The 26,186-nt window shown below is 30.4% G+C and overlaps 1 protein-coding gene across 1 annotated transcript in view; it reads left to right on the top strand.

The window, feature by feature from the left end:
* LOC124354517 (hemicentin-2) overlaps positions 1-26,186 on the top strand; it is a 352,415-nt gene that overhangs the window by 293,547 nt on the left and 32,682 nt on the right. Inside the window, exon 2 of the mRNA XM_046805044.1 lies at positions 22,271-22,403. Within this exon, the coding sequence (XP_046661000.1) occupies positions 22,271-22,403 (133 nt within the window). The remainder of the gene's footprint in view (positions 1-22,270; positions 22,404-26,186) is intronic.

Genomic DNA, 26,186 nt, shown 5'->3' with positions numbered 1-26,186 from the left:
AAAAATATTAACTACCTTTAAAATGTGTGATGAAAATTTTTGGAAACTGGTTAGGTTTTTCAGACCAGTAACGTAAAATAGGACCAGTAAGGGTCCATTACTATTTAAACTGGTAGAATGCAAAAATTCAATGCCTAATGTAAACAATCTGCACAAAAATATTTTCTCAACGTTATTTCCTACAGGCTTTAAGGAAACACTAATACACGATTTTTTTTAGACCCAAATGACCTAGTGAGCAATTGTCTATGTATATATCCAGTATAAAATTCAATAGTAAAAGTGTATTATATAATTATATAGAACAGGTAGTTTCGGTCAGTGATAACCTCAGAGTTTGATTGCTCTAAAATAACTATTGAAATGTATAAAGCTAGGAATTTATTTCTGAGACAGAAATAAATTGATTTTTTAAACCACACCAACCAGTTTTAATGATTGGGATACTTTACGCATAGCCAATCAAAATTTAACATATCATGATTATATTGGGGACATGACATGCATGAAAAATCTATATACCATGTATCCACCACATTTTCAGCTATAGTGCCATTATTCAGAGTAAATAGAGTCGAAGTTATGTTTTTTTTTGTAATGAAACTGGCCCCATAGCTAAATGATTATAGTAAAGAAAAAGGCAGGCAAGTAGGGGAGAAATAAATCCTGTTAACACCAGAGCTATTACTCCTCATAAAGTAAAGCATAAAGCTAAAATCAGGCATGGTAATAATTCTATGATAAGTACTAGCTCTCGATAACAAAACTTTAGGAACCTTACAGCATAGAATAATGTTTATTTTAATATGGTCTATTTAAATATAATAAAACAGTTGCTAAAATAAATAGTATATAGACATGGTCATGTCAAACACTCTGCCATTGATTACAGCCTTGGTTTGTAATAAATGTAAAACAATATACTTAATAGATTCTGTAGCCTTTACAGATGTTTACAAAATTTATTATGAATTCTTAGTTTTTAACAAATGTATAGATAAGGCAAGGCCCACTTCGTATAACTGTTGTGCTGTTAAAGCGACGTAAATTGTATTGTGACGTTTAAGTTAATCTTTTAATTTTTGATGTAATTAATGGAATATAGCCCTTTTTGCTCTTAGAATGCATGTGATCTTAGATTTAGTGGCAGTATGTGAAATTTTAAGTTTAATATTGATGTAAAAGTGTTAATAATGAAACATCAGTCCCCTTTTGAGGAATTAAACAATGCTAGTGTAAAAATAAGTTATCGAGCACAGTCACAGGTATTAAAGATATTGAGAGATTTTCAAAACGATTTTACTTTTTAATTCGGTGAGGCGCTAAAGTTTGTGGTAGAATTTATGCTTAAAGATTACACAGCTGCAAGTATTTGGCCATATTTTATTTGTAAGTCCTCCTAGCGTTAATGAAAGGAAGGCTATACTGAAGGATTAGCAAGACCAAGGAATTAATGAACCAAGCCGGTTGTTTCATAACTGATTGCTTTAAAAAAAATAAGATAGGCTAGTAGTGAATTACACTAGATTTAATAATAAATTCAAAAACATATACTTTCCTTTAGGAGACATACAACATTACTATCAACACGTAAGTGGTGCCAAGTATTTTTCATTATTTGAAATTGATACAAGGTTTTTGCAGTGCCGTGTACCTAAAGAAATTCAAGGCTTCATCTCATCCTGCACTGTATTTGGAAATTATAAGTATTTTATTTTATTAAAAAAACTACAACTACGTTATAACTCAATAATTGATTATATATTGCTTATAGGTCATTTATGATTCTTAATTTTAGTTAATAAAAGTGATTACATTTGACAGTATTTCTATCTCGCGAATTTTTGGGTAAAGATGTTGACTGTTGTCAACGCTGTACTCGCTACCACCAGGATTTAGGCGACTCAAAGCAGACTAAGGGTATGACAGACTTGAGAAGGGAAGGAGCTAATGATTCAATCTGTCAAAGGTTTAAACCTCTGTCAAGACTTACGCTTAACAGTCTGCAGAGTTGTAGTTCTAGCTCTGGCAGCTTACAAGTTAGACAATTGATCATGCATACATAACATTTACACAATAATTTCATGCACTGCTCATTGCGTGTAGTGCGATTGGTAAACTTTTATACAGTAAATAAAATGTTAGTGAGAAAGATATATTGTCAGACAGTTTTGTATTTATTAGATGAAGAATAAACGTAGCTGATAAAGTATTTGTAAAACTTACCTTGAAATTGGTAAAGTATCATTTCATTAATCTAGCAAACGTATACAACAATAAAAAATTTATAAAATAATCAATTGAAATGAAATCGTTATGTATATAAATATTAAAGAATAATATTGCTCGAGTTTATATACTATAAATAAATATTAACAACTTATTAAATCCAAACGCATTTTGATGTACTACGTGTAACTATATAAAACATTTTCAGAAAATTATTGAACTTATTGATATGGAATGTTTAAAAATAGCAGTAATATTTTCTTATACATTTAAATTATTAATTAAATAGTTAATTATTCTTAGGAGAATAGGCAATAATAAAAATATAGTACAGACAGGCGTAAAACATTTACACATCTAGCCCAACTAGAATCTCGTGATATTTTTTTTTAGATACTAATATCCAAAATCCGCCTCAAATTATTGTTAAGAGATTAATTCATCAGGTTAAACAAAAAATACAAACATATGCAACACAGTAAGTATTACAACAATATAAATACATCACTCTAGAAGATATTCCAATCAAAATAATCAATAGGAAATAAACGCTTGCGAATTTTCAGTTAATTTCAATACATAGTAAAATAATGTACATATTTTTAACATATTTTTCACATCAAGATTACATCTTACTCACATTTTTCATAGTTGATGTTTCATACATTTATGATGAAATCCAAATAATAAAACCGCTCTTTTGAAGTTCCAAATAAAATTTTTCAAATGATTTAGTACATTTTCAGTTTTTATTTTATTTATTTTGTTAATCATATATTTACTTAAATTTTAGTAGGAAAAATAAAAACTTTAAAGATATAATAACACCAGTAGCTTTAGATTCAACAAATATGTAAAAAAAGTTGGTACTGCCACGGACAGAGTAATATCTACTGTTTATTACCAAATTAAAGCTTGTTATAAAACCCATCTTAGTTTTATTTAGACAGAATGAGGATTTACAGACGTGGATCAATATATACATATTATTAATCTGGGAAATATGGAAAATCAACAATAGCAAAAAAATCTAAGACTGGAGCTAATTGCAGTTGCCATAAACGTAAACTTTTGACATATTTTCTTGATCGTGGCAACAAGGAAAACATGAACATCAGATATATAATTCACTAGAACCCGAAGTGCTCATACACGTTCAAAGACTACGAATTGAATGCTAAGTCGTGGGTAAATGCTAGACTTTAATAAACATTTTTAACGGTATCAGACGTATAATAACAGTGCTTTAAATACAATGGTGTTTACAAACTATGTTTATTAATGTAGAACAGTTTCTCGGTTAATTCTAACGTAAGTCACTTGATTCTTTGGGTGAGGCATATAGTTCTTATTGAATGTTAAAGTTATATTCACGAAGAAACGCTTCCAAGACACGTAATAAAAATATACCTTTTAAAATTATTAATACACTATGATTATTAAAATTAGTAAATATTGCTTGAGATATAAAGTAGAAATTAGTAAATTTGAGAAATATATTGGATTTTTACGCAATGAAAGAAAACGAAAAATTTATTAGGGCAAATATGTACCTTTCAATAAACGTTGGCTGAACCATGATATTGTAATTTCCCTCTAGAAAATGCAATGTATTTCAGAGAAAGCATTTACAGAGATAAGCTCTTTACCATTCACAGCACGAGTCTGTCATACCCGCTTTGCATTTTATCGGCCACTATCTGGGATTCTGAAGTGATTTTCATAACTTTTATTTAGATAGAATATCAAGTTAAATTGAAATTTTATTTCAATAGTATCTGTTATACGTGGCATTATATACCTGGGCATAAACATTTTATATAACTAATTTAATAAAGAATAACTAAAAAACAGAGTCTACTACTTTTAATACAGGCCCAATAGGCAATGCAAACATATTATATACTAAACTGTGAAATAATGAAGATTAAATCTTCTACGCTCTTTAACAGCATTTTAGTACAGAATTGTAATATTGTTACTGATTTAGTATTGGCAAGGTTCAAACGGTGGCGTAGTCACGCCCATGAATAACCCAGAATTTTGTGTTTAATGAAATTTTAACTTATTTGATAAATATAAGCATCTACGTGGATTGCAGTTTACTTGCACGTATAATCTTACTAAATCATATAAATATTTAGTGACATCGGATATAACGTTATAGTTTAAAAGTTATACATTTACTAGGACAAATATTAAATATTTTAATTTAGGCCATAATATAATAAAAACAACCTAAGTACATGTATTACAATTTATTTTCTGTCAATTAATGCTTCCGATAAAAAACCTTCTGTTAATCTTTTTCTATGAAGATTAGAGGGAACATGTAATTATGCTTATAAATTTTAAAAATATTCTATAAAATCTAGATTGCTTATAAGGCACGATACTTATCGTTTTTAATAATGACGGATTGAGCCTTACACAAACATAAAAAAATACAAGTTTACTACCTTAAAAATAAATAATACATCGACTTCATGTGTACTTAATTAGTTTTTTATCTGTTAATCTTTGACTATATATGCATACCTGTTTTATGCAGTGGCAATGTTCATATCCAAATGTTAAAGCAATAGGCCATTACTAAAACTTCAAAAGAGACCAGCATTCAGGAAACCACCCAGGTCTTCCTGCATGCCAATTTTAAAGGATTCTCATATTCTTAAATTTCCGTCTCTTACCTTTAAGTAATTACCGTTTGTGCGAAAAAAACTTTGATTTTTTCGCGTAACATACACCCTAATTCATAACAATCTTATGCATTGGATCAAACATCAACATCAATAATGCACTCTCTGACCCCTCAATCAACAAATATGAAAGAAGCGTGAAAACTCTTTTTTGAACAGTTGAGCATAAACATTTAAATTAAAAAGCTTGATTTTAGTTATATAAAAGATAGAAACAAAATGACACTAGGCTTCACCAAGTGCCACGTAACGTGCTTCGCTAAGGTTGTATGCAGAATTATAAGTACAATGCTCACTTCATTATTATCTTACGTCATGTGTTAAAATTTAATATAATTCCAGTAATATCCTAATTCTAACATAAGCTAAATTCTTCAAGGGGGGTTAGCTAAACTATATGGATTTTTACTGAGGAAAAATAAAATAACAAAGCCAAAAATAGTTTTTAATATAAAAGAGGTAGTAGAATTCAACAGCCACAATGGCCCAAATTACAAAGTAGGTTACTTGTTCGAGGAATACCGGCTGTGGAGCCTGTCACTAAGATAATTTAAAGCCTTCTCCCAATCCGAGCAAAGCACGCTACGGAAGACACGAACCTTTGATATCATTGACCTCCTAAAGAAAAGTATCAAGTAAAATTTTCAATTGAAGTTCGATTAAAAGTGAGTTACTATCATACTACAGCTTTCAAACGGTGATAAAACTAACTACATTGCCAAAGGGTATAACATTGAAGAAGGGATTTGATATTTAATATTTAGTATGTTAATGAATTTACTAACATTATATGATCCATTTGTTTAAATAATAATGAGGAAATAAACATCTAAGTTCTAATAAACATTCAAAATTGTACTTACATACTAATAATTCATAATGGGTATAGGAAGTTAACGACTAGATAGATTTTATATTTACACATTTCATTGATCTGTTTAGTCAATTAGTTTACAATATTGAACGGTGCCACACCACGAGTCACGTAACAGATATCGCTGATATTGCATGCACATTTAAAGTAGTTTCATGTGTGACTAGATCACATTTTAAAGTGACATACTTTATGGAATAATCTATTTATTATGGGATTTTCTCGTTGCCATCGATATAAATGCAAACAGCATTGGAAATATATTCACCAAAATGTGGGAAATCCCATAGAAAAGCAAGGACTATCATCAAACTTGATGTTGCTACTATGAAAATAAAGCTTCATGCTACATTTAGAGTCAATTGATAAGTGTTTTCTCAAGATATCGTGTGAACAGATAGTTAAAAATGTTCAAGCCCCTTGACTGATAGGATTTACTAAAGCTCAGCTATAAGGCTAATGTTTTATTAAATGCTTTATTCTGTGTTTCTAATGAGGTATTATTGAACTCTCCACAACCTGAAGTACTATATCTAAAATCTTTTTGTTTCTTCAATCAATACCATTCATTGTGCAATCGAGCGGATCACAACCAGATATAGGTTCTCTATAATTTTGAATAAACATTACAGTACAAAAACATACATAAATGTACGTAAGTACTGCATTCTTTTGGATTTTATCAGCTTGAAATCCTAATGAAGACCATTATATTTATTGTTTCAACTCTCCCGATCCTCTTTGTCTGTTTTAATATAAATTAATGCAGAGGTATTCAGAGAGTAAAAGTAACTTCACAGTTGCAAGTGTTAAATTAATTATTATGTTGGTCCATATTACAGAATAATAAAAGTCTGCTTGCCGGATAAAATGATTTCACTGAAGCGATCGGCGCTAAGAACATAATACCATAAGCATAAATATATATGCAGCAAATAAGGGTTAATAAAGTACGGATCGTTCGAAAAAACTGAAATTTCCTATACGAATTAAAGCCAACGTAGATTTATTAACGCCCTGCCATTTACCATCAATGTTATCAATGGCAATGTATCTATGTTTTTAATGAAACTTCTATCTCCACAAAGGTTTAAAGGTGAATAAACCATTGAGACTTTTTCTTGTAAAGATATTTGTAATTCCATCATTGCTGGTACTGAAGCTACTTTATTTATTGACTATATATGCATACCTTTTTTATGCAGTGGCAATGTTGAGATTCAAATGTGAAAGCAATAGGCAAATATTAAAACTTCAAAAGAGGGCGTTGAGAGCAGCATTCAGGACACCACCTAGGTCTTCCTGCATGCCAATTTTCAAGAATTCTCAAGTACTTAAATTTCCGTCTATTTAAACTTTGAGTAATTACTTTTGTGCGAAACAAACTTTGATTTGTTTTGCGTAACAGACACCCTAATTCATCTTATGCAGTGGATCAAACATCAACATCAATAATGCGACTGCCTGACTCCTCAAGGCCAAGAATAGCGCAACAGATATATAAGAAGTGTGAAAACTCTTGTTTTGAACAGTTGACCTTACAGCGTTCAGGAGTATTCAAAACTGTAGTATTAAAAAAATATTTGTAGTATATGGGTGTTTTCATTTAATAATAGTTATTACTTTGTATTTGTGGAAACTTAAGCAAGGTTTTGCAAATTTATTGATGCTTTTGTCCAGTTGAACACTGTTTTTAATAAAGAATTTTAAGTTTTTAGTTCTAAGATACATAATGGTTAAGGAAAGGTTTTTGTGCTTAGTTGCGAAGAACGCATTTAATTAAAAGCCAGATTAATGTGGATAGGATAAATACATGATTAAAGAACATAACATATTGTATAACCTAATACTGAAAATGTCGTGAAATATAAAAGACAGCAGGAGTTGACGGTATCGAACGAATTGACACTTGTTGGAGCTCGATTGTCACTCACTCTAAGTCAAACGATCTTATCTCGCTGATTCGGTTTTCTCTTTCAGGAAGACACAGGAGTTAGTTTGTTAGATTAATAGAAAATGTCATACAATATAATATAACATGGTTTCAGTGAGAATATAAATATATTTACCAAGTACATTATTTACGTGTGATAAAAGTATCTTCAATTATTTTTTTAGAGGTCAAGCATCAAACATGTTATTTCAACTTTAATGGATCTATTCCCTTAGCACATATTTTTAACTCAGAAGGTTTAAACTGAGGAAATTCTCATTGCAAACAGACTAGAAAGGACTTTTAAGTTTACTTCAGGAGTGACAGGACTTTCAGGTTAGATACGGTTGGTAGTAGGGGTATCTAATGGCGATATCCTATGACTAACTTTATACCTGAGTCACATTACATTAGAAGAAGTAGGGTAGTTTTAGTTGAGGCTTTGCTATTTACAAAGCGAGTACTAACAACTGCCTCTAATACTGTGGGAGCTTTACCTCATGAGGAAATATACCTATTGCTCAATTTTATACCGCTTTAACTTGACACTTACAGTTAGAGATGGGCCGCTCCTGCACATGCATGCGGTTGCCCTGGTAAAAGTTAGAAATATGTTTTTCTGTACTCACCGCAGGTTCAGCTGGAAGGTAAAATCCATCCAGAACCCCTGGATGGATATATATTATTTAACTCTCTGGATGTTTATCAGTCCTAGAGTTTCTCTAGATTTTTCACTCCAAACAACACTTTGTAACAAGATATTACTGTGTACAGTTTAAGATATGTTCTCTGTTGAGCTCTTTGTGATAGGATACGCTTATTAAAACGTGATGGAAAGGAAATAATTGTATTACCGAAAACGTAAGTCCATTTGCTGCATATTGGTTTTGGGTTTACGTTAGGCATATCCCACTAGTGAAGACCATAAAATGTACAGAATTAAATTGGAGTGTGTAAGTAAGAATGGATTATCTAATTTAAAACAGAGTATTGGTATAATTTTAGTATACGGTGTCACGACTATGCTGCAGGTTTTGTGGTTGGTACAGCGTCAACGTTGGTAACACAATTATTAACTTCAGGTACTTCTGTCTCACAGAGAAGAGGTGTTGAATAGTGTTAGTTAAACATCTCTTGACTGAAGAGGTTTCTCTTAAGCGAAAACATTTTACAGTAATTTTGTACTAACAACTAAAATATTTCTTCCATAACAGAAATAAATAATAAAATAATTTTGTTATATGATTAAATTGCATAAAACTGATTTGTTATTTTTTAAATTTATAGATAAATAGTATTTTTTCTTTCATTTTCTTACCTGTTTAAGCAAATAGACAATCGTTCTGAAGCTGTTTTTATGGAACGTCTGTCACTATGAACATTTATAATTCTAACATTAAATTTATCATAGTCAACTTAAGATATATATAATAAATGTTATGTAAAGCAAAAAATTATAATTACAAACTTAAAAAATAATGTATCGACTGATTGATTACAAATAATTTTAGGAATAGTTTTATAGAGCTTGTTATTAATGTTTTGATTACCATATTCAAACTGTATTGTACTTAAATCATTAAAAGCCGCATAAGTGACATTTAAAAAGGGTAAGTAATATATATTATCCAGTAAGCCCTTAGGTAGATTACACAAAAGTGCCAGGGTCTAGTTTCCGTGCATAATTGACCTCTGACAAAGAAAGGCCCCTTTGCTGGGCCAAGAGACTACGTTACATTACTAATCTCTTTTGAGCCAGGAAAAGAGAGGTAAAGAATAAAGCAAACATTAAAAAGAAATTTTGTTTTATTAGGGCTTCAATGAACGAGCCTGAAACTTGTTATGCAAAAGGCAGGAGTAATAATAACCCTCTCCAATAATAAATCAATACAATACAAATGACAGCTAAGTTTGATAACATTTTATAAAAATGTAGTTCATCTTGTGTTTATTTATGAGGATGTCATATAAATCTGACTATAGAAATCACCTTTATGTCGGAATTTTTGGGAGATATTTGGCATTCTCTCCGATTTCAAGAATCTACAACTACCATAATTCAAAAAGTGTATACCAAATTCTTTTATAGTTCCCAGGAAGTTTATAATAATGCTACTTCTTACGAGTTTTTTTTTAACTCATGTGATTTGCAGTTAGCGTGAGTATACATTTTTGTTGCTACACAACTGCGGGAATAATTGTGAACACAACTACCGCAGTTCATTATATATTCAGTCTTTAGTTTAGTTGGTAAAAGCTGTAGTTTAATATAAATTGAATGAGTTTTTTACCCAGTCTGAACCTAGAAAATGTTACAAGATGGCGTTCATTTGCATTTTGGCACCATTTGTATCTCGGTTATTTTAAAATTAAAACAAATAAAAAGATTAAATCAAAAGTCAAAACTGACAATCTACTGACAGTTCTCAAGCATTTTCATGCCAAATTTATTCATACTTAGCCTTCAATAACTCTTAAAAATTCAAGATAATAGTTGTTACCAAATTATAGAAGTATACAATGAAAACATGTTTAGGAAATGGGTTATGCCAATATTGAAAGTTATTGTCCCATCAGTTTCGTACCAGTTAAATATCTTAATTAATACTGCATCTTCAATTTGATACCTCGACATGACGGCCTCATGTGAAATTTATCCTTCTGCAGATTGAGCCAAAAGAAATATTTTTAACGTGATCACTTATTTAATATTCTTTTAGATTTACACGTACATATCACATAGTTTACAAGCCTTTTGTCTTTTTTACCCATAAGCAAAGGTATTACAAAGATACTATTTTTATGAGGACAGTATAACAATTTTGATTGTAATTTTGTTATAACCTGAAATTTAACTGTAATAAAAATTGTTACAATTTATCGGCAGTTGTGTTAAGTTATAAAGACAAATAACATTTGTTACATAAAAACTAAAACTAATTAGTAAAACGTCTCAATATTATTCTTTCGAGTAATTCGTAACTTCATTTTACACTTCACAACCGTTGGTCCCAATTGGATAAAGTCACTGGTGCGCAAGGAGCAACGGATGGGGAGATTAAGGACTGAACATCTGACGCTGTACTTTTTCCTTGTTCTTACTTCACCTACCAAAGTTCATCTTATAAATGAAATAGATACACCCAGTCTCTTTACGATAAATTGCTTATTAAAACTATCATTGTAAAATTAAAACTTTCTGTTGAGAATAAAAAAGAAGCTTTGGACATAAAAAAGTTTACGCACGAGAACAGAAGTTTATAATAAATCTTGTTTTATAAATCTAGTAGATGTAGCATCTCTTGGTAAAATATAATTTATTTATATATTAATATATTAAATTTTAAATAATGATAAATAAGGTATTAGTGTAGAAATATATGTTTCTCATGAAAGCATGTATGAATAAAGAAAATAGGGCTTAATATGCAATAAATTATGATTGGCCTGAATCTAATATTAACGGAACCGTTTAATACCATTACAAATATATTGGGATTTATTTGAAGAAAGTTAGTGTCCGATAGTGCTTAAACTAATTTGTTTCATACAGAAGCCAAAAAACATTTATTTATATAATTGTTTTGTAACACACCAAAGTTTTCATCAAATAGTTTTTTTATTTAACAATTTTATTTTTAGAATAATCTGAAATAATTCAGTATCCTTTGTTTTGATCGACAAAGTGTATTTTTAACGAGTACTAGTATACTTTGTTTGAAATTTGATTTTGACAATGAAAGGATTGTAGAGGAGGCAGGATTTTTTCTGGACATTTGGCATTGTTTAGTGATAAAAAAATCAGAAAATTACGTTTTGATATTTTTAATCTCATTTCCTTCCCGATTGAATAATTAATATAACACGTAACTTCAATAGGTTAAAATAAATCAATCATACCAGGAGGTTGTGATTCGCAAAAGTCAGAAATCATAACAACTAATGTTGTATGTCAACTCCACGTAGACAAACTCTAAAACATGCACTTAAAAACAAAACACAACACAACTGAACTATCGAATACAGGTCACGATATGCCTGTAATCACAGACCTACCATATATAACTGACCAGATCCCAATTGTAAATGGAGATCGTAGCTGCAGAAACAAGATGGCGGCCAAAAAAGTAGATGCCTGAGGCTTGGAACGCGATTGCGTATGCAATGTACGTGTTTGAGCATTTATGTTTTGAAAGAATTATATTTCTTACCCAAATTTTGAGCCTTCTTGTTGCCAAAGTCAAGAAAATATTACTAAAATTAAAAAAATTTCTTAATTGTAATTTACTACCGTCTTAGTAAATTGTGTTCTATAGTTGAATTTACCTTGTTTATCTGATCAAGAAAATATTTATAGATACACACACACACGTCTGAGAAGCCTACTTCTTTTAAAACACTACTGATATAGGTATTGTAACAGTTTAATATATAGGAAAATAAATTAACCTCTTTGTTTTTTAAATGTGCATTACATTACTACCAAGCACTGGAAAGTTACATTTTACAATTTTTCTACTTTGTAGTATAACGACTTAATATGTGATAGAGTTACTTTCTGGACATTTAACTGGTCGCTGAGATGTAAAATATTCACCGTTCTAAAGTGTCAGATTACTTTGATTACTAAATTACTAAATTAAATTTTGATTACTTTAATTATACCGTATATTAGTCATATATAAGTTGCATAGTATTTAGTTTCATGCCTAAATAATTATTGTAGCAATAGTGAATAGAAAGCAGCTTAATAGTATATGTATGCTAGTTATCATATAGGGATGTCTATACTCATAATTAATTTATATTACTCTGTTTTATTTATTGTTCTGTCGAGGTTAAGTGGTAGAGAGGACTTTATAGTCCTAACTTCGCCTCTAATAAAGTCATTTCTAATAAAGTAATTTTTCATTTCATTTCATTTCTAATTGCATGTATATTTAAAATGCACCTAGTACAAGAACAATAAAATAAATTTACTTTCAAACCCGCTTAATTCTTCATTTATTATGCCAAAAGTTTACACTAATATACATTAATCAACTAATTTTATTAACACATTTCAGTTACATAAGACTTACTTCTTTATTTGCTTTCTTTACTTTTACCATTTGATAATAAGTTAAGGGCAGTTATTCAGAACTTTAAGCAGTTTATTATATGTGTATATAATATTTAAACAATTATTACAACGTAATTATATTACACAGTATTCCCATCTATTGTTACTTTTATCTATTAATTTATAACAACTTCACAGAGCTCGCCAATAAAGTACGTTTTCATCAATGTCTTGTAATTGACAATGAATTAAAATTAAAAACAGTATTACAATTTTAACGAGCTTTAGGTAGGTAAGTGTTTGTTTTGAAAATATTCGTTGATAAATTAAACCGTTTATGCATCTGTAGATTTGCTTTTTATTATTACAATTAGTGATTTTCTGAAACAAAAAGTAGATCAATAGTAAAATAAGCTACAAAATATATAAGCGACCAAAGTACCTTACACAGAAACGTAATTATAAACGTACAAACATGCTTCGCTGAGGCGAACATTGGACGATTTCGAATTAGTGACATGTATTGTCATTGAACTGAATGTAGGCAACATAGAGAGGAATTTCAATGCCAAATTTCATGACCGTTTGTCGGTTTAACTCGAAATATTTTCGGGAAAACCATATAAACAGAAATAAAGACAGAAATCACATTTTCCTACTCCTTAAGTGATATACTTTGCTAACTCTCAGCCAACATTTTTGTATTAATAGAAAAGACATTTTTCATACTTCCACATTTAATTTTATATACTTCCACATTTAAATAAATTAAACGTGGAAGTATGAAAAATGTCTTTTCTATTAAAACCTACTCACTTTCATCAAGAATACAAAGCAGAACAATTTTGTAATTCCTTAATCCAGTTTTACCTTTTCTTAAGAATCGTCATGTTCAATTTAAAATATCCACCGAGATATTTTGGAAAGTTGAAAAGAAATTATATATATTTACATTGTTTAATGCTTCACGGAAAAGGTAACTTTGTCCTGAATTTGCACTGCCGTTAGAGTTACACGAATATACACCGTGATATAGAGGATAGCTGAGCAAGTAGCAAGTGTTCCAGAAACATACCCTAAAAGCAATTTCTGTCCGCTTGGGTTTAGATGTTAAATTGTTCATCCAACCAAGTAAAAATCTCTAAATCAGGCCGAATCGTTTTTAAAAGTGGGCTATATTATTAAGGAAACTCATAAGCACTAAATTAAACCATAAGAATAAATATTATAAAACAATACAATAAATTATTTATTACTTTTTCCTGTTATTCACTGGTCTCCATCAAGTTCTATTTTATCCAACTCACACATTTTAACACATTTCTACAGTAAATGTGCCTGAAATATCCTTCCACTTATACAATATAATAACAAAATTATTACAATAGAAATAGTTTATGTACAGAGTAATTAACAACTACATGGATGTATGGTTTTTAACTTATGCGATAAAAATATACTACATAGGTTAGTAGTACACCCTTAAACCCTTAAAAAACAACTGATGTTTTAAACGCATTTCCACTTTTAGATAATTTATCGGAAAGTCAGGGTCTTTGATAATTTAATGATTCCTTCCTGAGTAGTTAGGCTCTGTTCATGGTTTTCTGCGTAATTTTGAGTAGTTAATGTGTAATGTACATTATTATGTGTAGTTTATGAACACAGTTCAAAATTTTGTATTTATAGTTTGTTTGAAAATCTATTATCCTGAGGATTGGTCAAGCCATACCTTAAAGGCTTTCAAGGGAAGTAGAATATATGCCTTGTCAGAGGCTTTACGAAATTTTCATTACCAAACGGGAAAGTACTGTTTCGCTACAAATAGCTATATATTTTAATACTTTCAGATTAGTCACTTTCCAAATGTGTTGCTCGCTGTGTAAAAATAATAAATATTTAAATTATTTTATTGAAGTTTAAAATGTGTGAAAATATGATTTATATGTATGTCATGAGATTAAATAGTAGAGTTGATTTTATGAGACACACAATGAACAACCCATCCATTGCTATAAATATTATGCACGACGAAAATGAGTTCTCGGACTACCATATGCAAAGTGGGAAAATATCCCATATCAGGGAGGAAATATTTGAACGGTAACAATTATATTGAACCTCAGAATTAACTGACTCCACCCTGGACAACAGCATACCAAGTCCGCATTATTGGTTTATTTATTGCTTAAGTAATGCAATCACAAATAGTAGAACGGCCTTTGCTGTCATTCTTTAAATAAAGAACTGTTTGTTTAATTATAAATATTATTTATTTCATTTTCTATGTACTTACATTTTAAGTTATTTATCCCCGTCGTGACAGATAATTACAGCCTTGCTCGTGCTCGTAAGTGACGTAATCAAAGGTAGTAGAGCTGATAAATAGCTATAAAAATAAATATTAAAAAGGTACTTGCCAAAAGTATCCATCCCAACAAAAATTTAATATTTGTAGCATTACAATATTTTACGCTAAGGATCAGTGTTCCCTATGGAAAAAATGAACTTGCGTGCACAATTTAAAATCTATGTGTTAATTATTTGTTTCAAAACATTGTATGGGCAGACATGCAGACAGAAATAAATTTTTGTAACTCTTGAAAACGCTCAGCCAATTATATATTTATCTTAAAAACGTACCTTGTAATAATGTAACAAGAAAAACGTAATATTAGAAGCATTCAATGATACAGTAAAAGGTATTAAACTGATAGGATTGCATATTGCACATTGTATTAACACGTCCATTGAGCTGAAATAATTGGGTCGAAAGGCATTGGCAGTCATAAAGCCCTAATGCAGGCAGTATATAAACGTTTGACCATTAAACTGTCAAATGCACACCCACAGCAGCGCGATTGCCGGGAAATTTTCTGTATTCCAACGTTTCCTCGGTTATTAATGTACCTTCTTGTACCCAATATCCCGCTAAACGAAGTCGTTGTTAACAACCCAATGTTTTTATTGTACTTTTCTTATCGTGGACTGTATAATTTGTTAGTATAGTAGTAAAATTTTATGTTTTATCAATACCATACGGAATTAAGGCATCTTTAGGTTCTTTATACACTAGAAAAGTTTCATCACCTACTGCACATATTTTGTCAATTATCTGTAGTATCATGTTTGCGGTACAGATATATTTATTTATTGTGTAAAATCTTTACGGATATAAAAGAAGGCTGAAAAAATATTTGCAATATTAGGTATAGTTTACAGGTGAATTTTACAATTTTTGTTTTGTATCTATATATTAACAGAAATTATGTGTCTTTCACCCGGCGAAACCTTTTTATAAATAAAATACATAGTAATATGTACAAGTGGCTGATAGGTTCCATATGTACGGGTTTCCAATTTTCTCTGCACATATGAGATATTGCATACTCTACTCTAATTAGTTTAAGGTATAGTATACGTCACACCAAGTATATTATACCAGCGTCGCTAAGACAACATTTACAATTTCAAGTCTATAACTCCTTGAATTCGGCTCTAATTATTGCTATGTCACTTTTTAAAATGTAGCCTACTGACATATTGTTATTGTTATTGTTTTTAGTTTGTTTATAAATTTTTATAAACATGCTCAACTCTACAATAACAATCCTGGAAAGTTTTCACGGGATTGAAAATTCTATTTTTTACTGTCTTCTATTCCAAAGTTGATAAATTTGAAATATACGCTATTTATTGGAAATATACCACGATTCGTATTTCATTATTAGTAAATATACAATACCAGAAATAACTGAGAGGGTGAAAAATAGGCCCATTACCTCTAATTCTCGACCCATATTTCATAAAAATAAGCGAAACCATTTAATAAATTCTACTAAACTATGTCCATGAGTATTTCATATATATTACCACTACTATATTTATCATCATGCAGCCACTACTTACAAATTAAATGGAATGAGTGTTTGGGACCATAGCCTGGTTCTACTACCATTACTCATCTCATATACTTGAGCTGAGGAAACTGTACCGTGAGATGCTTCTAGTATCTTCGACTCAAATATTAAGTTTCTTTCGTTATTTTTACTCTGCAGTAAAGCCAAAACATTGTTCTGTAAATTCATACTCCAATTCATTTTCATGTAAATTAAATATTGGCACCTTTATATTTCCTCTCCTCTTACAATTCTAATTTCTTACAGCGACACAACTTTCTTCTTTCCTATATTTACGGTCCTTAACGGACTGTAGTTAGTACATCAATAGATACGTACTAACACTAACACTATATTCATTATTGATGTTTGTTAGTATCACTTCCTTGGTCTTTGTCTAGAATGCGTAACATTTATTTGATAAAAGGACTGAAAATGATTAATAAGTGACTGTGCGCCGGTAAAAAGTAAATAAATACTAAATATATATTTTCAATTTATAACCTTTAGGTTCCTTAGGAAAATGTTATCAAGTTTCTATTTGGAAGTATATAGTGAGTGTATGACGTCAGTGAGATAAGACACAGTTAGGATGGTGTATCCATATTTATATATGCTATGTAAAGGGTTCATGCGATTTATTAAAAAGTATTTATTTTTAAATGGTAATACGTAAACAATTGCAGATATCAGGAAGCTATGTAAACGTGCTCTAGCGAAACTTACTATTCGTTAGATTTACCGAGACAAACAGCACGTTTAAGCCGTTAGTGTGTCGTTATCTACAGTGAAATTTGTGGAAGAAAAATAAAACGACAGAGGATTTAAATATTTAACGATGTATAATAGCATTTGTCAACTCAATAAACTCACCTAGGGACTAAGATCCGCAGCAAGAGAACTGGTGTCTACAAACATGGTTAAGTAGAAGTTGCGCAATTGTTGTTCCCAACAGTAGAACAGACCACTCAGCAGTTTACATGCTCTATTGTGTGCTACAACTTTCCGTAGGTAAACTTTGCTCGCCAACTTCGCAAAGTAGCAAATTAGTTCTCCGCTTAAAACTTTTCCACCAGGTAAATATTTATGTTGTTCCCTTATTTTCAATGATGCAAGCAAGATTAAAATAAAAATCTTCAATCCTTGTATTTTTTTACTATCTTTCAAATACTTTAAGACGTAAACCTAGAAACTGTAGTAAATGTCTATCATTTGTTATCTCTTTTGAACAATAATGAGTTTGCAGTAGCTTTCACACTCTTCGTCGTGGATACAAGAGAAAATCAAGTATGGTACAAAAATTAATAAGACCGTAATAAACTGCAATGTCAATTCATATATACTTTTTGATATATTACGTTGATCAAAGAAATAAGGCGCTTTTAAGATAAATAAAAAATGTCTTAAAAGATTAGAATATATTTCAGTGCTTGTAATTTCACAAGTTTCTTAGTAATTGATCAAACTTACAATCATTTGAAGAAATAAGGCATATTATAAGTTGTTACCGAAAAGAATATGTATATTTTCTTTTCATTCATACATTTTTCAAATAGTATGTGGTTGTCAGCTTCGATATATTAATGCCGAGCCTTGTCACATTTCAAAGGACTATTTTTGTGCTGGCTACTATAGAACAGCTTGAAATGTCTCAGTCAAATAATAAGGCAGAAATATTTTTAACATTTTGTACATTACTCTTACTGGGTAAAACTCAATGCTTATTCGATACAGCTGATGACCACACTGACTGAACTGTAATTCTCTGCATTGGTTTGAAAAGTATAGTGTAACAATATTCCATTGAAACTATACAAATATGTGCATTTATCGTGTTAGACTCACCACAACGGGTTTTGTTTGAACGATATAGCAAGCAATAACTGTGCAATTTAAAAACATATTGATAATTATGATCACATTGCAGTTCGTTTTATATTGTCAGCTTTGTGGCTAAAGTTGTTTGTATTTAGTATTCACATTAAATGCAAATTTAAACAATAACCGTCATGAACGTGTCTATAAAACTGATCTAGCCGGACAATAATCATTACGGAAACTATTGAATATAAATGTGGGTTTTGTCGAACAATACATGAGGAATCATTAACATTAAACTATTCTGACATTTACATATCTGTACTGTATCGTGTTAGCAGTGAGCTGATGTAAAAGTGTTTAATGATCGTTCCACATTTATTTTTTATCTCAATGATATAGTAAGGAAAATAATTACGTAGTCTATAATACTCATAGACGTGATAAACATTGTTTGTTTTCAATACTATTGAATTAATTATGATCACACAGCAGTTGTGTCCTGGCGTATGAACACATTCTTTTCAAGAATATATTAACAATTAAATGCCTGTAAATAATTTATTATTTTGTGTTATCAAAGTAGAAGAAAAATTAAAATGCTACGTCATTATTTCAGGTGTTTAACCTTACAACATAAGATGAAAAGAGAGAGGGTGAGAACCCTACAACTAGATTAATAGATTTAATAGAAGTAGGAATATTAGGAATAATGACAGTGCACTAAAATGGATGGAAGTAGATATTTATTTTTAACTATAATCATTACATGATAGGCTTGAAATATTTCATTTCTATCCGTATATCTCGCACAAACCTGGAGTAAAAGCTTGATATTTCGCTTGTACGTTCATGTCTATATAAGCAACACAGGGTCAGATGAGGCTGTATTAAAATAGTAGAAGAAGAAACATAAATTAAACCATGTGAGATTTAAACATACTACAATAACACATGTAGGTTAACTACCCCAACAAATAAGCCAATTTAATGAAAATAATTGTAATTATGTATCGTAAAAAGTTATATTAAGTTATGTGAATTTTGTATGGAAACCCATTGAGATCTGTCACGTGACATTTAGTGTGACGTGATCCTACATTTTAAAAAAACGCAATATGTGTGTACTAAAAAATAATAGAAAATATTTTGTACATTTCGTACTAAAATTTCTGAAAGCAAAATACCAATAAACTAAAACATTAATATATTTATTATTATTACTGATTGTACTCTATACCTTCATACCTGTAACTTTATCAGTCTGGTTCTTTACAATTAAATTACCTCAAATATGACGTCACAATGCTCAATTGGAGTTCCTGAGGCTGTGATGGAGAGCGCCAAGTGCCGTTACTCAAAGGCTATAATTAGGGCTTAATCAATCCTCCAGGGTTATATTGATTACCGCTTCGTAACAATATTGTGCTGTATAATTTTCTAAGCTAGGACTAATTAACAAATAGTTAAGCTTGAGAAATAAAAGTTCATAAAATTAAGCACAAAATAATCTTAAAGAGTAAAAACATCCAAATAGTTATATTGCTTAAATATTAGTTGTGTTTTATAGTAACCTGCCTATTACCGGGATACGTTTGGAATTTTCTCCGATCATAATATAATATATATATATATATATATATATATATATGTGTGTGTGTGTGTGTGTGTGTGTGTGTGTGTGTGTGTGTGTGTGTGTGTGTGTGTGTGTGTGTGTGTGTGTGTGTGTGTGTGTGTGTGTGTGTGTGTGTGTGCGCGCGCGCGCGCGCGCGCGCTTATGTAATTAAACGCTAGCTTGTAAACATAATAACTACTGTAAGTTTTTAATATCAAGAATTAACTTAGCTGAATACATTACATTAGGTTTTTATGAACAACCTCTATTCTCTCACTTTTTTATGTCTTTTAAGATATAATTACGGCAGTCATTTGCATTCTGCCAGAATATTTATCTAGGCTGTTTTACAATATATAATTCACACGATTCAAAAAATTTCCAAGCAGTTTTATGCTACATTAACATTACTAATTTTTGTATTTCTAGATTTTAAGATAGAAGGCTTAGAAAGTTGTAAAAGTATCTAATTTATAGCGTTGTAAATAATGTTTAAACCAAATGTTTGTTTAACTAAATGAAGTTCACTTTTATAGACAAATGTGTATTTAAACAAACTTTTGTTTTATAAGGTTTCAAGATTATAGATTTTCGAACTGTTTGAAGTTTATAAGATTATATTATAAGATTATATAACGTGTCAAGATTTAGAGGTATAGCCCTACTAGCGTTATGAAAGTTAACATCCGAACTATACATTTATTTTCGGTTGGACATAAGAAATGGTGACAATTTATCGAATCCTCCTTACTTTCGACTGAGCAGGAATGGATATCTATATTTTTGTTGGTACAAATAAATATTTAGTTTATAACTGAAGGCAAGTTGTATGCAGCAGTGCAACTAAGATATTGAGTGAAAATATTTTAGTTCAATATTACAGAGTATAGCGTATCCTACGGGGAGATTTGCCTGGTAAATGATTGCAGTCGTCTTTTATACTTCCACCATTTAATTTAAGATAAGATGTCCCTTTTCAAATCTGGGGTTAGTGCAGAGTATTCGAAGAAATCCTTTTTTTTCAAATCCCGTCCCTAATCTTCGAAAAGTATAAGAAGGAATAGAATTCCGACATACTTTGTAATCAATTATCTTACCAGCAAGATATTTTTAAGTCTTTCTCAGAATTAGTCTGTTCTTTATTTTTGCTTTTAGTCTTGAAATGATCTTAGTCTAGAAATAAAGATTTTAGGACATAAAGCATAAAATATTATTTCTTTCAAGACACATTGCGGTTGCATTGCAACAACAACTCCCAGCGGTAATTTGTTTTACCTCCATGTCCACATGGAGTTCATGATGATGCTTTTGAAGAATGCTTTAAACTTCCAGTGGAACAAGAATGAAATTGTGTGGAAGCGATAATAGATAATGATCAATTATTCTCATTAGCAATAGCGTGATAGGGATTAATAATACTTCTAACGACATTAGAATAATCGATTATCAATGATATAATACTTGAAATTTTGTAATATGAACTTAAGAAAATATTTATTATTAACGAACAAATATGCATAAAAACTACTTTAAAAAATTTAATTAATGAATTACGGCATGAAATATATTCCCGTTGCCAATGTAAGTGGTTACTTCTGCATTCCAAATTAAACGTTTACGGTTTATTGTGACGTTATAAAATATAAATTTAGGAATTAATCCCAATTATTACGCTAATTATAAATTAATTCAGGGTTGTTTCGAAAGAGACTTATGCTTTATCAATAATGGTTTAAAATATGATAATAAATTCTGAGAAAGATAAGAGCTAACAGATCCATAATCCGAAAGGTTAATGGTTTATGACTATACAACTACATTTGAACAAAGAACAGTTTTGGGAATCTTTGACGTATATATATCAATGAATATGTTAGAAAGTGGTCGTTACGTTCTTTTACGACGCCTCTTTTCCATATAACTTTCCGATATCTATGATCAATAACGTATACGGTTCAGTTAAAGTTATTCAGTATTTAACTATAGACTAATGACGTCCTAATCTCTACATCGCAGTGGTGAAATAAAAAATCTAACAATACAGGTGATAAAATATATATACTTAGAAATTGGCACTAAGTTCGGTATGAGTAAAGAGCATATAAATAATGATTAGTAACCGACTCTTCATCTGATTTCAGGGACCCTGGAGGAAGTGAGTGCTGTACTAGGTCGGGGTGCAGAGCTTCCGTGCAATATCGAACCAAGTGGCAAGGAGGATCGAGTATACATGGTATTATGGTTTAGAGAAGGTGCCGGCAAGCCCCTTTACAGGTAAGAAAAAATTCACTACAGTTATTGCAGATACTTTACAGTGCTACTACTATATTCATGGAATAATGATTAATTTAACTATAAAACAATAATTATAATTTATCAATATCACAAAACCTTCTTAAATCCTTAGTAAAATTTATCTTTTTTTAAAACCATAAAACATGAGACTCGTGTGTAAAATTTTATTTTATAGGCCATTAGAAATTTGAAAGCGATATTTCTTTTATGCGTTTGCAACCATCTTATCAAACTTCCATGGCTAGAAGATCTCCATAAATAGCTTAAGTTTCCCTTCTCAGTTATAAGGCATATTTATGCCTACTTTACAGTTTCTAAAATAAAGAATTTTTAACGAGATTTTTTCATATAAATTAATCTGTTATTAATAATTAAAGTGATAATATTTATTTACAACATCAGTATTTTATATTTGATAAAATATTTAATAAAGATATGCTACTATTTTGTACGAAAAACATTACGAAATTTTGTTTTGGAATCAAAAGTCGTTTTGAAAAACGTAAAACAAACGAATCGACAATTAAATTAGTTTGAAATATTGAGTAGATCAATTTTTTATCTATTTAATTCATCTAGATAAATCAAAGATTTGGAATAAAAAGTTTTTTAGTATTTATTTGCATTGAAAATTGAATTAAAACACATACAAATGTTCCAGAAATCGTTAAAAAACTCAATTTATACACACGCAACAATTAACTTCCGCGGATTTATCAATGAATACAGAGTTTGCACAGCCGAAACATTACTTTACATCAATTTCTTATATTTTTATCAATTTGAAAAGAAAAATGCGAGTTACGTGATAACTATTGGAGATGAAATCGTGTAAATAGTGTTTCCATGACACCCTAACCAAGTTTCAACAAGAGAGATATTTTTACAGACTAATAAACTTCGCAAAAGGTATCGGAATAGGACATTTTCTATTGTTTCACATAGGAAATTTCTGATTTTTTTGCGTCATCGCTAGTTTTATGAAGCATGGCGTAAAATACACCACAGACACCATCCCTTTTTGTAAAATAAAAAACAAATGGCAAATGGCTTACATCCTGCTTACCTTTTAAATTGTTAACTGCAAATATTAATATGTACGAGTAATTTGATCAACTATTTAGTTCTTATTTTACTAATAGCCCTTTATAATCGGCATTCGCAATTTTTGTAAATGGTAATTAAAAAAAATATAAATGCTATAGTAAGTAACGATCTGTACAAAATTTATATTGCATTTTAGGGGTTTTACGTAATATAAAAGAAAAATTAATTTGTTTCGATTTTAGTTTTTTTACCTAAGATTTCATAAAAAACCTTATCTATACTTCGAATCAATACTTTACGAATAATTTGCTTTTTTATTATTATTTTCCAAAAGGGTGTTAAAAAACGGGTGTTAAAGAAATATTTTAACGATAACATTTTTAAATCTTTAACCTAAAATCACAAGTTACATCGGCCGAATAGAATTTGCTCATTTTGACGTTTTCAGTTGTAAACTGGTTTTTGTTTTTATTCATTGGCCACTGTTTACAGGTTAGTTTTAAATTTTTCATTAAATTTTGAATAAGTTTTTTTTTTATTATTTACGTACTCAGTAATCTCGTTTGCTTTAAAAAACGTTATGAATTTACGTTTTTTTATGAATGTTTCTTATTTTATGTTATAAATACGAGTATGTATTATACTTTAACGTAATATATTGTTTCAATATGTTATCCTGTAAGTTAATGTCATGTTTCCATCCTAAACGACCTCTAACATCTCAGACAGATGCAGTATATATTAATGTAGTGTAAGCAGGCGAAGCACCTGATAAGTGAAGATTTCATGCTATTACTTATTTATTTATTTCCAACGGTTCCACCATTTATACAAAGAGTTGATTTAACTAAGGATAAACTAATCAAGATAGCATACAAAGACTAATAACTGTGTCCGGTAACAACAATCCAATAACATAACAAAACTAGTAATGATAACAGGATAACACAAGGAAGACATTATGCAATGCAATAATTAATAACAATAACATAGCAATCATAACAAATATTGTAGGAGCAACTTGTAAAGAGAGACATAAAAATGTAACAATTATTATAATAATAACCTAACAATGAGATAAATATATAAAAACATGCAACGATATAGATATGTTAGAATGTAACAATGAGATAAATATGTAACAGTATAAAAATGATAAAAGTATATGTAACAGAATAACATCAGATAAATAATAACAATTTTGAATACTGAAGATGAGGTGTAATTTGACTGTGTGTGTGTGGTGTGTGTGTGTGTGTGTGTGTGTGTGTGTGTGTGTGTTTATGTGTGTGTGTGTGTGTGTGTATGTTTGTGTGTGGTAGGTGGGTGTGTGGGTAAGTGTGTGATTGTGAGGGGGGATATTCATGCCAAAAGTACTACCCAATCATGGTTTCCTGCATAACTTCTTCGTACGGCGTGCACAGTATCGGCGAAGAAGTCTCCAATATGGGTAGCTTGGCTCCCCAAACGCAAAATTCTATTAATTCCATGGTGAGCAGCGTAATTTGTAGGTTGATATCTCTTCTGAGAAAAACAGACCTCGATCTAGATATCAGGATATTAATGCCTGACAGAAGTGAGGGACAGTCCAGCAATCCACTGACAAGTTTGTGCAGGAAGACGAGATCAGTACATTTTTCTTCTGTCATGAAGAGGTTGTAGTCCAAACATCTCCTCGATCTCAGTTACCGGAGTATCCCGGTAGGTGTATCCTAGCCTCACTTCGAGAAGTCTCACAAAGCGCACCTGCAGTTTGTCAAGAAGTTCGATATGACCTGGTTGATTATGGTGACCAGATGACTTAGCAGTACTCTAGCAGAGGACGCACTAAAGACTTGAATAGTATGACAAGGGTGTAGGGACGTCTGAAATCTTGGTAGCTCTAGACACAAAACCAAGTGTAAGACATATGTATTATTAGTAAAAATAAAATTCATAGAATAGATGTACAGATAGTTGCTGGAAAGGAAGTCTCGTATTGCAATTCGAGGACAAACATCCTCCGGATGTAAGTAGATACGCAATCGCCCAGACGCCGATGGTGAACAAAACAGGAAATGCTTGTTTGTAAAAAGACCGTGCGACAATGTAAGGAACAGCCATGCTGATATGGAAAATTGTTACTCACCAATTATGATGGAGAGATTTGGCAGAGGCGTGGTCAATGAGCTGGCGGGAGAAGAACATCAAAACTGAAGAAACAAGGAGGAGAGGTGGAAGTCGAGGCCGGGAATTCGAAAAGTGAAGTTCGGGAGTGTTTGTGTTCGTGTGCGGAAAAATATCTCTAGGCGTAATAAGTGTGATGTGAAATAAAATGTAAGTAATTTTAAGAACTTAGTATATTTTAGGGTTCATTAATCATTTTCAATTCCATATCTATTTAAATGTTCACAATTTCGAAATGTAAATTCATGTAAATGTTTAGCTATTTTAAAGAAAGTTTCACATGTTAGTCATGATACTCATTATTATTGCAACACTACAAAATTTACTAGTAAATGTTATAATGAATTAAATTTAAAATAAAATTGTAATGAATAATTTAATATCAAACATGTTTTCAAAGTATTAAGGTATTAAGGTTTGTGCTTTAATATGTCGATTGACGCAATCAATTGTTAATTAAAATTTTAATCAATTTAATGAAAATGTTGTCACAAATAAATGTGTTGGTTCATTTAAGGGTATTTGTACTGCCAATCTAACCTATTATTA

Source organism: Homalodisca vitripennis, chromosome 1, assembly GCF_021130785.1.
Source record: "Homalodisca vitripennis isolate AUS2020 chromosome 1, UT_GWSS_2.1, whole genome shotgun sequence".
Taxonomy (NCBI): Eukaryota; Metazoa; Arthropoda; class Insecta; order Hemiptera; family Cicadellidae; genus Homalodisca; species Homalodisca vitripennis.
This window is presented reverse-complemented; position numbering and strand designations above follow the sequence as displayed.